General features: G+C 43.0%; 1 protein-coding gene and 1 long non-coding RNA gene across 2 annotated transcripts; one reads left to right on the top strand and one right to left on the bottom strand.

Moving 5' to 3' along the window:
• Positions 1–1,672: 1,672 nt before the first annotated feature.
• On the bottom strand, positions 1,673–14,808 carry NECAP1 (NECAP endocytosis associated 1). Its single transcript, XM_040463054.1, has 8 exons — positions 14,677–14,808; positions 8,883–8,983; positions 8,370–8,474; positions 7,367–7,448; positions 6,403–6,511; positions 6,127–6,310; positions 3,683–3,785; positions 1,673–3,388 (listed from the first exon to the last, which is right to left on the bottom strand). The coding sequence occupies exons 1-8, from the start codon at positions 14,769–14,771 to the stop codon at positions 3,340–3,342; spliced, it is 828 nt and encodes a 275-aa protein (XP_040318988.1). The 5' UTR covers positions 14,772–14,808; the 3' UTR covers positions 1,673–3,339.
• LOC121022128 (uncharacterized) lies at positions 13,797–15,678 on the top strand. The gene is made up of 2 exons (XR_005786823.1): positions 13,797–14,404; positions 15,556–15,678. It is a non-coding gene; the product is annotated as an uncharacterized LOC121022128 (long non-coding RNA).
• The last annotated feature ends 968 nt before the right edge of the window (positions 15,679–16,646 follow it).

The following is a 16,646-nucleotide window of genomic DNA, read 5'->3' as shown; positions in this document are numbered from 1 at the left end:
CTAAAACATAACCAAAGTGCAATGTCATCTTAAGACAGTGATGGTCATCAAAATGAGACCGTAAATTACCAAGCGTATCCGCAGCTGTGCTTTATTTACAATACCATTTTTCTTTTCCCAGGTCACAGGGTTTATGTACCAAAGTCAAATTTTTCTTCATCACTGCCTTTTGGATTCCCTAATAGTGATGGATTTTGGAGCACATAAATGAGATTTTCTGCAACTATGACAAGGCATACAAAGAACACTTACGTCATGTAGCTGGGAACAACCCTGAGAATGAGTAAAAGAAGGAAAATACCCAACTTACTGATTTCTAATCCATCTTCACTGAAATCACCGTTAGTTCGACAAGTATTTAATGAGCATCTACTATAACACAAAAGTATAGGGAAGTATGGTTTGTAGATAAAAAGGAAGACATGGTCCTTATGTTCAAAGAGCTTAAAAACTAATATTCTAACTAATATTACAAACTAATATTAATTAGCATAATTAATATTACAAAGTAATGTTATTAGAGAATTTCAACAGCAACCTAAACAAAACAAAGGAGATCATTTTTCAGACTGAAAGAATAGGTGACATTTCATGAAGTATTATTCGCGCCAGCTTTACGAAACGGGAAGGATTTCAATAGGCAGGAAGGTATTGTAGGCAGAGGGAATTTTAGCAAGCAGTCAGTGCTCAGGGTGCTAATGGCATTTGAAGAATGACTAGTATCCTGGTTTCAGGAGCATATTTTGAGTGAAAGGGAAAACAAGGTTGAGGATGAAACGGTACTTTGGACTTTATGATCTAAGCAAAGGAAAATCATTAAAGACAATGAGTCAGGGAAGAAAGGGCGTGGGCAGGGCTTGGTTTAGGAAGGTGATTCCGGTGGCAACAGGGAAGGTGAATTGGAGCTAGAGGAAAAGAAAAGAAAGCTAGAGGCAGGCCAACTGCCTAGAAGGTTATCAGGATGAAGTGGAGTAATACAAGCTCACACTATAACTGTGAAGGCAGATTCTAATGTATAACTGAGGGGGTTGAGCTAAAAAACAAAACAAAACAAAAAAACAAAAAGATTGTCCACTTTCTTCCCCAAACAAAACCTGAGGTTTATGATACACTTCTATCAGTGACAGTGCCTCACAACCCCAGTAATGATAAGAAAGGCCGTGGGTGGGAAAGACATCTAGGCCCTACTCTAGGAGGTACATCAGAATCTCTACAGAGAGCAGTGTGTTACTTTATTTAAGAAAGCAAGCACACGTATCATTCTGATTCACCTTCTGTGAAAAGCACTGAATGAGAACTCCAAGATCCTTCTGGCTTCCAAAGTCTGTAACTCTGTCTTTAGTTCCGTGTCTTACAGATCCCCCTCATTGCTGCTGATTATAGTTCTGGGACGTGAGTGGTGGCCTCGATCATGAAGATAATCTGAAGCAAAAGAAATGAACTGTACCAGCAAATAAATAATTAATATATACGACCTCTATAAGGAGTGGAGTGCTCTGTGGGCTTAGAACCATGAGTACCGAAGTCTAGCCTGAACTGCTGAATGAAACCCTATTTCTTGAAAAAGAGTAACAGATATAAAATGTCCATTTATTACCTACTGGCCCGTTTATATTGGGTCAGTTGAATTAAAAAGGCACTGAAATAGGCAAATTAAAGATAAAGGAGACACTACCTTTTTCCATATTTTTAATTACCATTATTGCACCAATACAGCATACGCTTTATATACATATATCTTAAATTTCACTTTCAGTTTTTCAGCAATTCAAATACATAATATATTATCATCTTGAGAATACAAAGAACACAACATGGAGGAACATTGAGAAAACAGTTTCCCAGTAGTCAGTCACTAGTGATTCTATAGACTTTCCACTTAGTGTTTTCTATTGGAATTTTAAAAAGCCCTGCCATGGCTCTGTAAGAATAGAGCTGCCTGGAACAGGAGGCAATGAGAAAAAAATGGACCCGAAGTTAAAAAGAGTCAAGAAGGAAATCCAGGAGAGAGACTACATTTTGAAACTAAACACGAGCCTCCCCAAGTGTACACATCCAACGAAGTGCTGAGGGAAGAAACGAGATCTTCCCATTTCACCCTCAAAATTGCCCATTAACAAACACAACTGATAGTGCCCGTTCACTTGAGAAAGGGAACTGTCTTCACAGCACTGTAAAAGGAATGGTGGGGTAGAGGGAAGGGAAAGCGGTGGGAGAGCAACTTGCTTTTGAGATTCCCTCTGTGATGGTTTAGCGAAGCGGTCACTCGGGCAGAACCCAGGACGGCTAGGGCCGTGGACTCTCCAGCTTCCTTCGTAAGTGACAATGGATGTAATAGCAGCTTTCTATGAAAGGGCTAGATGCACTGAAAACGAAATGTTCACGCAAGGGGCCAGATACCCAGGCAGCAAGGCAATGTGGGTACTGAAAAAGAGTTACGTGCTTTTCAACCCGTCTGCTCTACAGATCAGGTTTAAAACTCTAAACGCTTCAACTCCAGGTCAAATAATGGGGCAAATGCAAAGTAATGCCGCGCTTCAAATGCAGCCACCAGATGGAGCTGCAAGAAAGTCAACGCTTCTCCACAATACAACTTGGAAAACACAGCCCCTTGAACCTCCTTCATCCAAGAGACACCCACTGATCAAAGATGTCGCACTATTCAACAAATAAAAGAACAGTGGAGGTGCCACCAACAAACCCTCTGAACACAGGAGGAAACAATGTAAACACACGAGGGCGATGGAGCTGCCCCCCGCCATGGATGTTCACTGGACAGGATAAGCCTGCAGGAGGGTCTATCTCAGAGACCCAGGAAACAGGTCTTTCTTCACACCTATCCCTGTCAAAACTCTGAATCTGTAAACACTGAGGTTGGCCAGTCCATTTGGAGGGTCGTAGGCTAGTGGGAAAGGAAATGTCAAGGTTTTTGTCTCCCCTGAAATTGCTAAATAGGGCTTCACAAAGAGGCACACCGGGTCATGAGATGATTCTGAAATGAGTTGAAGAACTGAAAAGAACAACTTTACAGATGTTAGAATTCACTTCTCCCTCAAAGAGATCTGGCCTTTGGGGCCCTGCATAGTCAGCCACAAGTATGAGAAGACCCACCACTCCCCTGCCTTAACAGTGAACAGGAGATGAGAGATTCTTCCTCGGCTGTACGCAAGTAACAACATAGGGGGGTGACGTGATCCAGCTTGAATGCAATGGAGGAGCTATGAAAAAGATTGTCCAGTAATTTTGGTTCTGGGAAGAGAAGGGGTTCCTAACTTCCCTCACAGATTGGTGCCCTCAAGGTCATTTTTTTTTTTTCTTCAAGTCTGTCCTTAATGCTATTCAGAACTGGACCCAGTTGGATGGCTGTGGTGCCTGGTTTGGAACAGAGCTGCAAGACAGGAGAACAGAGAGAAAGCCAAAGGAATTAGGACAGCTACTCCATTCTTCACTTAATAGTTTCCAAGAAATCACTGCCCAGAATTTCTGAAACTATACCTCACAGAAATTCTACTTATCAAGGCTTGAAACATCCCAGTCAAACTTCACCCTACAGCTTTCTTATCCCACCATCCCCAGCACTAACTCTACTTCCTTACCTAAACTTCCTGCCTAAGACGTTTCATTGGACGGTAACATTCCCTGTACCCTGATTGACAGTATGCTGGTTTCACTATGCTCCTACCTGGAAGCAGTGCTAAAGTCTCCCCACAAGTCATTGCTTGCAGACACTGGAGCTGGTGCTGGTGCCGGGACAGGAGCAGGAGCATCCAAATCTAAAAGGATATCTGAATACAGGGCAGAAGGAAGAAAAAGAAAAGGGGAAGCATAATAAAAATCTTAGAAATAAAACCTTACGCTTACACCAAAATCTATACACAAATGTTCCTTGCAGCTTTATCCGCAAGAGCCAAAAACTGGATATGAGCCAGATGTTCCCCCGTGGGTGACGACGGTTAAACGCGCTATGGTACATCCATACCATGGAATACTACCCAGCAAGAAAGAGAAACAAACTGCTGATGTACACAACTTGGAGGAGTCTCAAGGGAATTATGCTGAGTGGAAAAAGCCAATCCCCAAAGGTTATGTACCGTATGTTTCCACTTATATAACATTCACGAAGTGACAAAATTATAAAGATGGCAAACAGACTAGTGATCGCCAAGGGTTAGAGGAGGCGTGGGGCAGGACTCGGGGGGAGGTGTGGGTATAAAAGGATGATGTGAGGGATCCTTGCACTGAGGGAGCTGTTCTGTATCCTGACCGTGGTAACAGATCCAGGAACCTAACACGATCAGAGTGCAGAGAACTAAACACACATATACACACGAATGAGAACACGTGCAGCTGGTGAAATCTACATAAGATCAGTAGACGGTATCAATGTCAATTTCCTGATTAAGCTGTTCCACTTCGGTTTTGCAAACAGTTACCATTTAGGGAAAATGGGTAAAGAGGACCCAGGATTTCTTTCTGTTATTTTTTACAACTGCATGTGAACCTACAATCATCTTAAAATAAAAAGCTTCATTCAAAAAAATTAAAAATAAATCTTAGACATTATCCCCCCAGTGCCTTCTGGAGACACTTATGAAAAGAAGTAGGTTACAACCATTTTTATCTCAAAATTCCAGAAAGAAAAAGTTTACTCTTAGTAGTCAATTACATGAATAATCTCAGGAAAATTCCTTTTCACGTTCTAATGTTCTCACTCTTTTATTTTTTTTTTAATGTTTATTTTTTGAGAGAGCACACACATACATACGCATGTGAGAGAGGGGAAGGGGCAGACAGAGAGGGAGGGCTACAGAGGATCAAGGCAGGCTCTGCACTGACAGCAGAGAGCCTGACACAGGGCTCGAACAAACGAACTATGAGATCACAACCTGAGCCGATGTCAAACCCAGGCACCCCTAATATTCTCATTCTTGAAATGGAAAGAACTAGATCTATTCTTTTTTGCCATTAGATGGTACAGAAAAGTGAAAATGTATTCACGAACCCAGATGCTGTCTAACGGTCTCCCAGCTGCCCTAGCGAAGAAACAGGAAAAATGAAAACATCACGTTTACTGAGTGGCTGCTCTGCGCCATGGACAGTGCTAGGTGGCGTCAGGCCACCTCACCTTCACAATCTGGGTGTAGTTTTAAGTCTCCATTATGTAGATAAGGATATTAAGACAAAAAAAGGAAATAATATTACCAAGTACACTCAGATATAAAATAGCAGAGCTCAGGGCGCCTGGGTGGCTCAGTCGGTTGAGCGTCCGACTTCAGCTCCGGTCGTGATCTCGCGGTCCGTGGGTTCGAGCCCCGCGTCGGGCTCTGTGTCAGTCCAGAGCCGGGAGCCTGCTTTGGATTCTATGCCTCCCTCTCTCTCTGCCCCTCCCCCATGCAGGCTCTGTCTCTATCAAAAAATGAATAAACGTTAAAAAAAATTAAAAAAAAAAAAAAAAAAAAGCAGAGCTCTCACCAAAATCTGAGTGCATCTGACTCTCAGGCCTACTAGCATCTAACCAAGGTACAATGAAGGAAATAGTCTTTTTCTTAATAACCACTCATTTTCTTTTTTTGGGCGGGCGGGAGAATCTCAAGCAGGTTCCACACCCAGCTTGAAGCCTGATGCGGGGCTCAATCTCACATCTGTGAGATCAAGAGCTGAGCTGAAATCAAGAGTCAGATGCTTAATCAACAGAGCCACCCAGGTGCCCCAATATCCACTCATTTTCTGACAAAGAACCTACCAAATACCATGACTCTCGGTTCAATAGAAAAGCTGAAATCCCTTGCTAAAGGCTGTCAGAATCACCTTTCAGTACCAAGTGTCATTTAATAGCAAAAACATCAATACTCTCCTTGGCAAACAGGGGTACAGTACCCAACTGAAACTTAAGATATGATGATTTCTTGATGTGTAAGTGATGAATCACTAAATTCTACCCCTGAAATCATCATTACACCACATGTTAAACTTGGATTTAAGTAAAATTTAAAAATTAAAAAAAAGAAAAGATAAGATGATTTCTCAAAGTTAAAGGTAACAGAGACGGAGCGCCTGGCTGGCTCAGAGGGTGCAATGTGCAACTCTTGTTCTCAGGGTCTTGAGTTCAAAGTAACAGAGATTTACCTGCATCACTACCTCCATGGTTAGATTTTGGAATGGGTGGTGGAGTGACATGATTGCTGATGGCAACTGAGGAGGATGGTGGGGGGATGGTGACTTTGCCTCCAGGTGGGGGCGGGAGCAGGCTCAGGCCCCCAGTTCCCGCAGCCTTGGGCTTGGAAGCACCACCTTTCTTAGTTGTAATGTTCTATAAAAAAGAAAACAGAGAAGAAAGAGAAAGAAAAAGTCACAAGCTTATTATGGAAATTCAGGGAGCGGGAGGAAAGAAACCATACTCACCCCAATACTCAACTTGATGGTCTGTCCTTCCTTGAAGCCCAGATCCAACTTGGGACGAGTGTCCATTTCCTGAGATTCTCTGGAAATCTCAGATTCCTGCTTTACCCACCTTCAGTAAAAGAGTAAATTATCTCAATTTGGGACTACCTGAAAGCAGAGCTGACACACAAATTTGAGTGTAACTGGCTTATGTGAAACAGGACTCCAGAAAGCAGAGTGAAGGAACATGAAAAGTGAGGAAGGAAAAGAAGAAAAGCCAAAACAGGGCAACAGGGTTCAATACCACCGAGGAGCCATTCAGAATGCGTATTTAACTTGTCCCTCCAAAGGAGGGCATTTAGCCGCCAATTTCCACCCGCCACGGGTGAGGGCTGCCCCTGAGGGGACGTTAATTCCTCCATCCTTCCGGGCTGCATCCCTGTGCCAACTGAGTGCACTTCCACAATTTCAGAGTTCTGAGGCAGAAAAGCAGACTTATGCCTGCCCTTGAAGTAGGAAGCTGACAGTGCGTGGCGCTGTCCACCACAGCTGTGGCAAAACTGAAGCAATGTCATTGCAGGAGACATACAACACGTCAGCTACACAAAGCAACAAAACTGGCATGTAACTCCTCCTCTCTCACATACAGTCCTGCTGTGACTATATGCCTCCCTCGGCCACTTAAGAGAGCAAATGTCAATTCCTCCAGAGGCATAAGCAAAAGCCTCATCTCAAAACACCGTACAAAGGACCAAAAACATATCCTGGGCTATTAGGAAAGGACAGAAGAGACACAAAGATGATGTAAGGAAACAGTGAATGGGAAGATTCAAATTCGTAACAAACTAGTTTATCAAATACAGAAAGCAGCAGGTAAAAGAGGTAGTATCCATTCAACTGAGGAGGAGCATTTCCAAAACCCTTTAGCTTGGTTCAGGGTTAACTTAGCCAAGGTTTAACTCGGTTAAGGACAAGAATCACTCACTTGAAATGATCTTGCAAGGAGACATTAAAGTCAAAGGCATCACCCCGATCTGTGAAGCCAATGCCAATGAAAGCACTACGCCCTGTGAAAAAGACAGGAATACTCAGAACAGGAAGTGTCCCTTAGGGAAAATTCCACCCAATGAAAATTAACAGTTACCTTAACTAGATAAAGTCTGTGAATGTGAAACATTTCTCACAGCCCAGGGGTCCACACCCTACGTATTGCCCAAGAGACAAATGCTGCCATACTTGTTTTTGTCAATAATGGGGCGCCTGGGTGGCTCAGTCGGTTGGGCGGCCGACTTCGGCTCGGGTCATGATCTCGTGGTCCGTGAGTTCGAGCCCCGCGTCGGGCTCTGTGCTGACCGCTCAGAGCCTGGAGCCTGTTTGGGATTCAGTGTCTCCCTCTCTCTCTGACCCTCCCCCGTTCATGCTCACTCTCTCTCTGTCTCAAAAATAAATAAACGTTAAAAAAAAAAAATTACAAAAAAAAATAATATTTTACTGGAACACGGCTATTCCCATTTGTTTACATATTATCTGTAGCTGCTTTCATACTACATCAGCAGAACTGAGTAGCTACAATAGAGACCATTTGGCCTGCAAAATCTAAAATATTCACCATCTGTCTTTCCAGAAAGTTTGCCCACCTCTGATATAGACTATGGAGAAAAGATAGAAAATGCCCTAGACATAGATGATTTAAGACAGTCCCACCAAAACCCACCACAAACAATGAATGAGTGGGCAATATGTATGAATTCTTTGGTTGGATAGACATTTATTTATATCCACCTATTAATTATCATATCTTGAACTTGTTTTTATTTATTACAAACAACATGTTAATCCTTGTCCTTTAGCAACCATAGTTAACTATGGAGCAAGGGGTGAAAAAATTTAGTAAACTGAAGTTAAGATAAATGCAACTGAGACGCACTTTATTGAAAGGCATTACCTATTTTCCTAATCTCACCCATTCAAAATCCCAGATCCCTTACCAGTACCATCCTGGATCCGGATTACAAAGTAGCGGCTGGAATCTGTCACTGTCTCCACAGCAATACCAGGATATTGTTCTACTGGTGCCTGAGCAAAGAGCTCCCCTAACAGGTAAGAAAAGGACTTCCTTGAGCTAAAGAAGCAAAAATCTAAAACTCTAACAAATATTTCCATTCCAGTCTCCAACTTAAATGTATTTATAAAAGTTCACCAAAAATGGGGTGCCTGGGTGGCTGAGTCGGTTAAGCATCTGACTCTTGATTTCGACTCGGGTCATGATCTCATGGTGTGTGGGTTCAAGCCACGTGTTGGGCTCTGCGCTGAAAACTCAGAGCCTGCTGGAGATTCTCTCTCTCTCTACTCTCTCTGTGCCCCTCCCCTGCTCACTCTCTCACTCTCAAAATACATAAATAAACATTAAAAAAAAAGAAGAAGAAGAAAAGAAAAAGGAAAAGAAAAGGCACACCAAACTAATACCCTTAATATGTTAGAGGGTCACCAGCACAGATTACCTGAAACTTTATCCTCAAGCTTGATATAAGCAATCTTCCCTTTTGAAGTGATTCGGAGGCGGCCAGTCCAATCAGGCTGGTCTAATTTCCAGTCAGATGCCCTAGGACAGGAAAATAGGAAGCCTCAAGTCTATGGCTTTTATTACGAAAAACCTACACAGAATCATTTGCCGTATTTCTATTTCCCTTCTTGCTTATTCTACCTATTAAATAATTAACAAGAATAACTCATGATCCCTGCTGCCCAGATGCCTCGTATGACATATAATCCAAAGCAAACAAAAGACAGTGTTACTCCTTAAGAATTCTGGAGTCTAATAAGCATCAATAAAAACACGTAAAAGTACAAATACAAGCAATTAAAACTAACTCTCATAATGGTACTATACTGCCACACCGCAGATGATATTTTATATAATAGTGTTTTACTGATCAAGTAATAACAGAGTCTACTGAGTGAACTATACTGGGTAACAGAAGGCTTCCCAAATCCCTAAATGTATTATCATCTTTCACTAAATTCAACCAATACTTACAGAATGCATATTAAGTCACAGGCACTGTTCTAGGTGAATGAACAAAACAAAGACTCCTACCCTCGTGAGGTTTATATTCTAATAGAAAATAGACAATAAAAAATAAACATAACAAGTAAAATAATTAGTATCTCAGAAAATGGTAAGTGCTAAAGCAGAAAGAAAATGAAGAAACAGAAAAGGGAAATCGGGAGGGTAGTGGGAGAGTAAACAGGTTGCAGCATTCAAGAGGGTAGTCAGGGGAGGCGAAGGTGAAACGAGGTGGCACCTGGGTGGCTCAGTTGGTTGAGCGTGTGACTTCAGTTCAGGTCATGATCTCACAGCTCCTGAGTTCGAGCCCCATGTCGGGCTCTGTGCTGACACCTCAGAGCCTGGAGCTGCTTCAGATTCTGTGTCTCCCTCTCTCTCTGCCCCGAACCCACTCGCATTCTGTCTCTGTCTCTCTCCAAAATAAATAAACATTAAAAAAAAAATTTTTTTTTTAAACAAGGTGAAATGTGGACAAAAATGTGAAGGAAGCAAGAGAGTTACTCATGCAGATATGGGGGGGAGGGGGGGAGAAGCTCCAGGTTTGAAACAATTAGTGCAAAGGTGCTAAGGTGCGAATGTACCTGGAATGCTTGCCCTCAAAAAGAAAGCCACTGCAGCTGGAATAAAATAAGAGATGAGGTGGGGGTGAGGTAACAGAGGGGCAAATTTTATAGGCCTCGTACGAACTTTAGCTTTTACTGAGTGAAAAAGGAGCCAGTACCAGTTTTAAGCAGAGGTGAAACATGATCTTCCTTTGACTTTAAAAGGATCACCTTGTCTGTTGTAAGTAGAAGCAATGTAAATACTGAAGCAGGGGGATTATAGTTAAGAGACTACCACCACAATCCAGGAGTCATGACGGTGACTAGGAAGGGACAGGAGCAGAAGCGGCTAGATTCTAGATACATTTAAAGCAAAGAAATGGGGTTTTCTAAAGGACTGAATGTGAGGTAGGAGGAGTCAAGGATGACGCTGAAGTTTTTCGCCTGAGCAAAGGAGCGGCCAATAACTGAGACAGAAAGGCTATAGGTAGAGCATGTCTGAGAAGCTCAGGAGTTCAGTTTTGAATATGTTGAGCTGGAGACGTCAAACTGATTTCTCAAGTGAAGATACAGAGAAGGCATTTGAATATGAGTCAGGAGTTCAGGAAAAACATGTGGGCTAGAGATACAGATGTCCGTGGAAACATTACAAAACACTGAATACTTATAATCTGTGTGATACACGAATTTGAAGGAAATCTAAGACATTATTTAAATATGACCAATTTTACAAAGCTCTGAATTTGTGAGTTTGTTTTTGTCAGCGTGTGGAAAAGAGAGGGCAAAGTAAAAGTTATTAAGCAACTCAACATGGGGCACCTGGCTGGCTCAATCCCTAGAGCATGTGACTTTTGATCTTGAGGTTGTGAGTTCAAGCCCCGTGTTGGGTACAGAGATTACATAAAAATAAAATCTCAGGGGACCTTGGTGGCTCAGTCAGTTGAGCACCAGGCTCTAAATTTCAGCTGCATTCGCGATCTCGCGGTCACAAGATCGAACCCCGCATGGGGCCCACACTGAGGGCAGAGCCTGCTTGGGATTCTCTCTCTCCCTCTGCCTCTATCCCATGCTCTCTCTCTTTTTGTCTCTCAAAAAGAATAAAAATTTTTAAAAAATAAAATCTTTGGGGCACCTGGGTGGCGCAGTTGGTTAAGCGTCCGACTTCAGCTCAGGTCACGATCTCGCGGTCCGTGAGTTCGAGCCCCGTGTCGGGCTCTGGGCTGATGGCTCAGAGCCTGGAGCCTGCTTCCGATTCTGTGTCTCCCTCTCTCTCTGACCCTCCCCCGTTCATGCTCTGTCTCTCTCTGTCTCAAAAATAAATAAACTTTAAAAAATAATAATTAAAAAATAAATAAAATCTTTAAATAAAAAACCTCATCCCTCAGAAACCTGAAGACTAATACTTGCAAGGCAGAAAGGTAACAATAAAATATATCTAAACAAGAAGCAAAGGTGGAAAGGAAAAAAAAAAATGAAAATTAGCACAGGTTTTGAACAGGATTTATAAATCCTTGTCATGCCCTCATCTCTTAATGCGGTGCCTCAAGTACTTGAATCTGATCCACACTATAATGCTCTAAAGGTCCCCGAGTTTTAATTTTTTTTAAGGAGTCATTACTTATTCTACCATCACACCATGAGCTAAACACTGTGTACTGAATATATCAGGAACAAGCCTACTAGATGTGTTTCCTGGGACAGGTTCCTTGGCTTATTTATCTTGCGTGTCCAGTGGCCAATATTTAACAAATCCTCAGTAAGTGAATGGATATCCCCAGCAGCAATTTCCCTCAGCCCTGAGCCTTAGTTCCTTTCCCATTCCCAAGACCTAGCCCGAGGAACTCTTGGTTTCGCTGGTCTTCTGAACTGACTTCACAAATTTTCATTGACATCAGTAATAAGCCCTTACAGCAACCATCTGGAATAGGCATGGAAAGCCTACCATCTCTGTCCGTCTCAATGACGAATAGCAACACAGGAAGTAATGCCTAACTTCGAAGTCCAGCATTCTTCTCATTACATTAAAACAGACTATTGAGTTTACTAATGATTTAGCTGAGGGGAAGGGCAGTGATGAATATGACAACAGTTTCATAGGTTGGGAAACCATTTTCTAATCATTTCTAACATTCTCATCGATCTACATTGTCAGAGCAAGTCTGCGAAGCAACAGCTTACACTACGTGAATCAAAGTCATTCATTCCCTCAATCTTACTAATCACTCAAAGTATTCCTCCTGCTTCCTAAAAATCCCAGTTTTTCCTTTAAAGGCAGCCTAAAGAATAAGTCATGCTCATAATGTAAAATGGGTTCTGTAAACAAGATTAGGCAGACAAAAAGGCATAAAAGTAACATTTATCAAGTACCTATTATATGCCAAGCATTATGCCTATTCCTATGAAAATTAAGTGAAAGGATACTGCAAGGTAAGTAGTAGGATATCCATTTTTACAAACGAGGAAACTACAGTTCAAGAGAGGTGTGGGGCGCCTGGGTGGCTCAGTCGGTTGAGCGTCCGACTTCGGCTCAGGTCACGACCTCATGGTTTGTGAGTTCGAGCCCCGCGTCAGGCTCTGCGCTGACAGCGCAGAGCCTGGAGCCTGCTTCAGATTCTGTCTCCCTCTCTCTCTGCCCCTAACCCACTCGCATTCCATCTCTGTCTCTCTCAAAAATAAATAAACATTAAAAAAATTAAAAAGAGTTAGGTGTCTTGCCAAGAGTAACCCAGCAAATAAATGGGAATCTCGATGCACACTTAGTTCAGCTCTCTTCACTCACTATACTAAGAGTGGCTAATGATAAAATGCCTCTTGAGGATAAGAAATGTCAATAATACGCATAGAAAACACAGACAACAAGAAATAGAGGAAAATTAAGAAATTGTTTTGATGGCTCAGTGCAGTTAACTGACATGCAGATCAAAGGCTGTGGATAAACCAGAAAGTGAAAGTTGAGAATGCAGGTGGGTCAGAGGAGGAAGGTCGCTGCAAAAGCTTAAAGTAGAAGAAAGAGAAGAGAACCCCACTGTATGATGTATCATACCCTTTCGGAAGTCTTAACTACTGAACAGTTCAATCACTGCTAATTTATGTGATGAAGTGGAATCTACTAATTTCTCCCAAGTTTACAGAGTGCCCGCTATGTGCAGGACACTGTACTAGACCCTGGTACTATAAACTTAGAAAAGACCTGAAGTCGTTCACAGCTAGTCTGGAGAAACAGCAGACGGAACAATCAATTACAATACAGAAGGAAGAGCACTAGGACAGAGATCAGCAGTGGTGCTACGGAGGCCCGCACAGAGCGTACCTAAGCCAGAATGGCAGGGTCACTCCTTCGGGAAGCCCAAAGCACCAGATGTCCCTGCTGACTCACACACCACTACCAGTAACTACCATCGAAAAGCACGTAGATTCCTATTCGTGGTCGATTTGGGGCCTGACTGAAAAACTGGAATTAGGACCACCTCCGCCAAAAACGTGCAACCCACAGTGTCTAGTGCACAGGTCAGCAAGCACGAGGAGCGTGATCCATGATGAATGAAACCCCAGTAAGGAGGCAAGCTAATGGCCACAGGAGGAGGACAAGAGCCAAAGCAATGATAAATGCCAAGAGGAAAATCATGATGGTGAGGTGGACGAGAGAGGGGTAAGAACAGTGCCTTGTATTTAATATGCTGCTTTCCTGTTTCCTAAATTTTTTCACATTTCTTATACTACGTCACGTAACCCTCCAAAAACTTCTCTGAGGTACAGAACCAGAGCAGGTTTTCTGATCACTTTTTTTTTTCTATTTTACAGATGAGAAAACTGAGGCTTGCAGAGATTAAGCGATTTGTCCCAAATCATACAGCTGTTAAACTGTCAGGGTTCATACCCGTATTTTTGAATATGTAACCCGGTTAACGTGTTAACTCCTTCCACTACATGACTTCATGACTGCCTAGAGCATCCTCAGAACCTCACCGACACGCGATCACAAGGTGGTTGGTTAGCCCTACAGAGAAAATGCTGCATTAACTTTGGAGAGAAAGGCTATAAGAGAGATTAAGAAGGGAGGAAAGGAAAATAGAAAATACCATGTAATCATCAAGAAAATGTACTGGGAAAAAAAAAAAAAAACAGAATGGACAACCACTGGAAAACCTACCATCATAACCTTTGCCACTAGCAAAAAAGTGAAAGGAAAACCAAACGGCGGATCATGCTTGGTGGCAAGACTGGCACAAAAGATTAAATCGTATCACCTAGAGAGCGGCCGACACGATGATTACCCACCATTATGCACGGGGTACTGGAAATGTTTATGAGAGACAGGGAGGTCAGGAGGGGGTACGACGAGGAGGAGAAACCGAAGGACGCAAGAAAGAACGAACCAAAGGTGACAGGCGATGGAGCAGGCACGACGGGATGGGTATGATGGGGAGCAGATGGGTAACCCCGAGGGGCCCAAGGGAGGAGGCGTGGGAAGACGCAGATGGTAAATTTTTTTAAGCGGCGGAAACCAGGCTGGCATGCCACACTGGGAAAAGAACAGGAGGACGGGGCGAGAACAACCCTGGTGGGGAGGCTAGCAAAGTGACAACTCAGAGGTGGCAGTGGCGGGGACTCGCAGCGTGCCACCTGAGGAGGACACTGTCATCCCCGACCCGGTATGCGTGTACTGCAGAGCCTCGGGGCTAGTACCTGTAACCGCGGTTGGAGGCCCGGGGAGGGATCCGGTAGACGCTAACGTCGGGCTTCACACACAGAACAGACTCGTACTCCAACTCTGCCGCCATCTTGGCTCTGCACTCCGCGCCACCGGGGGCGGGGCGTAGGGACGGGGGCGGGCGTGGGGGGGGGGGGGGTGGGAAGTTGGGCCAGGCGCAACTTCCGCTGACGCTACTTCCGCGCGAGTTTAGTTTGGTTCCTGAGATTAACCTCCGGTGGTGCGGGTTGGGGAAGCCATATTGAAAGCTGGAAACCGTGAAGCTGCGCAGTTCGCCATCTTGGGTAATGGCAAAACTTCCTTTCCAGGGCGCGGCGAGTCGCGTTATGGAAATCTCCGTTTCGGAAAGGTGGTTGGGGGTAATCGCCATCTTGCGGCTAGCAGGTGCCCGCAGTGCTTAGGAAGGAGGCGGACTGTGTTGGAATCTGGAGGATTTTTTTTCTGACAGAAGTCACTATTTAGCCGTAGTTTCCTGGCAAAAAAGGGGTATCTGCCCGTCGGTAATCTCAGACTGGATACCTATGGTAAATGTATGACCCAGTCGTAGACGTGGTGGATTTTAATCCTCCAGCGTCTCAACGTTTAAAATGCGCAGCCTGATGAGTTGCCTGATAGCACCTTTTAATCTCGGATTAAAAGCACTTGTTGAAAAAGTTTGCCGCACTTCCGATGTGCATTCTGGTTATCTTTTTGGAAAATGTGAACCTCTTAAACTCTTAAATGGGACCCTCAATTCCTGACAAATTCGCGAAGAATGATGAACGGTTATTTAATGCCCGCTATTTGCTCCCAGTCCTATAATGATAAATCCAACTGAATTCTTTCCATAAATATGTTTCTTGTACACTCCACAGGTAAACTTGCCTCAACACTATCGCTTAGAAACTGTTTAACGTGGATGGCAAATGTCAAAACCAAGATACAAACTCAACTGTGACTACAATACAAGAGTGGTCTTAACCACTTCGTTATCTTGACTGGTTGAAAATGGGTCCTTAATTGTCGACGTAGCTAAGGGATAATCTTAAAATTCAAAAAGCCTTATGATGTATCCCTGTCAAGGATGTGGGAAATCAGCTACTGTCAAATACTGGCACCAAGAATGAAGTGAAATTTAGCAGAATTGATCAAAATATTGTAAATAACATTCAATTTGGTAAATCCACTAATACTTATTTTAGAGACATTCTTACATGTGCAGAAAAGTAGGGACAATGTTTATTACAGCATTGTTTGTAATAGTGAAAACTACGAAACAACATGAACGTCTATCAATCGAAAAAATATATATTTAAAACATATATAACATAAAAATTTTTAATTTTTTTTTCAAACGTTTATTTTTATTTTTGGGAGAGAGACAGAGCATGAACAGGGGAGGGGCAGAGAGAGAGGGAGACACAGAATCAGAAACAGGCTCCAGGCTCTGAGCCATCAGCCCAGAGCCCGACGCAGGGCTCGAACTCACGGACCGCGAGATAGTGACCTGGCTGAAGTCGGACGCTCAACCGACTGCGCCACCCAGGCGCCCCAATAACATAAAAATTTTTAAAAATATGGCTTGATATTAGAACCATAGGAAAATATTTAAGATAAAAAAACAGACAAAAAGAAAAACAGCAAACTTTCACTTCAAATTTCAGTAATCCTCAACTATTTCTCATTCCGGAATTCTGTTCTTCATATTCTTCAAACACTTACTTGTGCTTAAACCTACTATCTTGAACACTTTCCCCGGGCCTGTCAATTTGGCAAACTGATACATTCACATATCTGCTCAAATATTACCTCCTTTGTGACTTCACCAATTATCATATTTTTTTTATTCTAATTCCAGTGTAGTTAACTAACATGCAGTGTCGTATTAGTTTCAAGTGTACAATATAGTGAGCCAACGGTTCCATATATTACTCACTGCTCATCAAGATAAGTGTGCCCTTGGGGC

The sequence above is a fragment of the Herpailurus yagouaroundi genome, unplaced genomic scaffold (genome assembly GCF_014898765.1).
Source record: "Herpailurus yagouaroundi ecotype Mexico unplaced genomic scaffold, PumYag 355, whole genome shotgun sequence".
NCBI lineage: Eukaryota > Metazoa > Chordata > Mammalia > Carnivora > Felidae > Herpailurus > Herpailurus yagouaroundi.
This window is presented reverse-complemented; position numbering and strand designations above follow the sequence as displayed.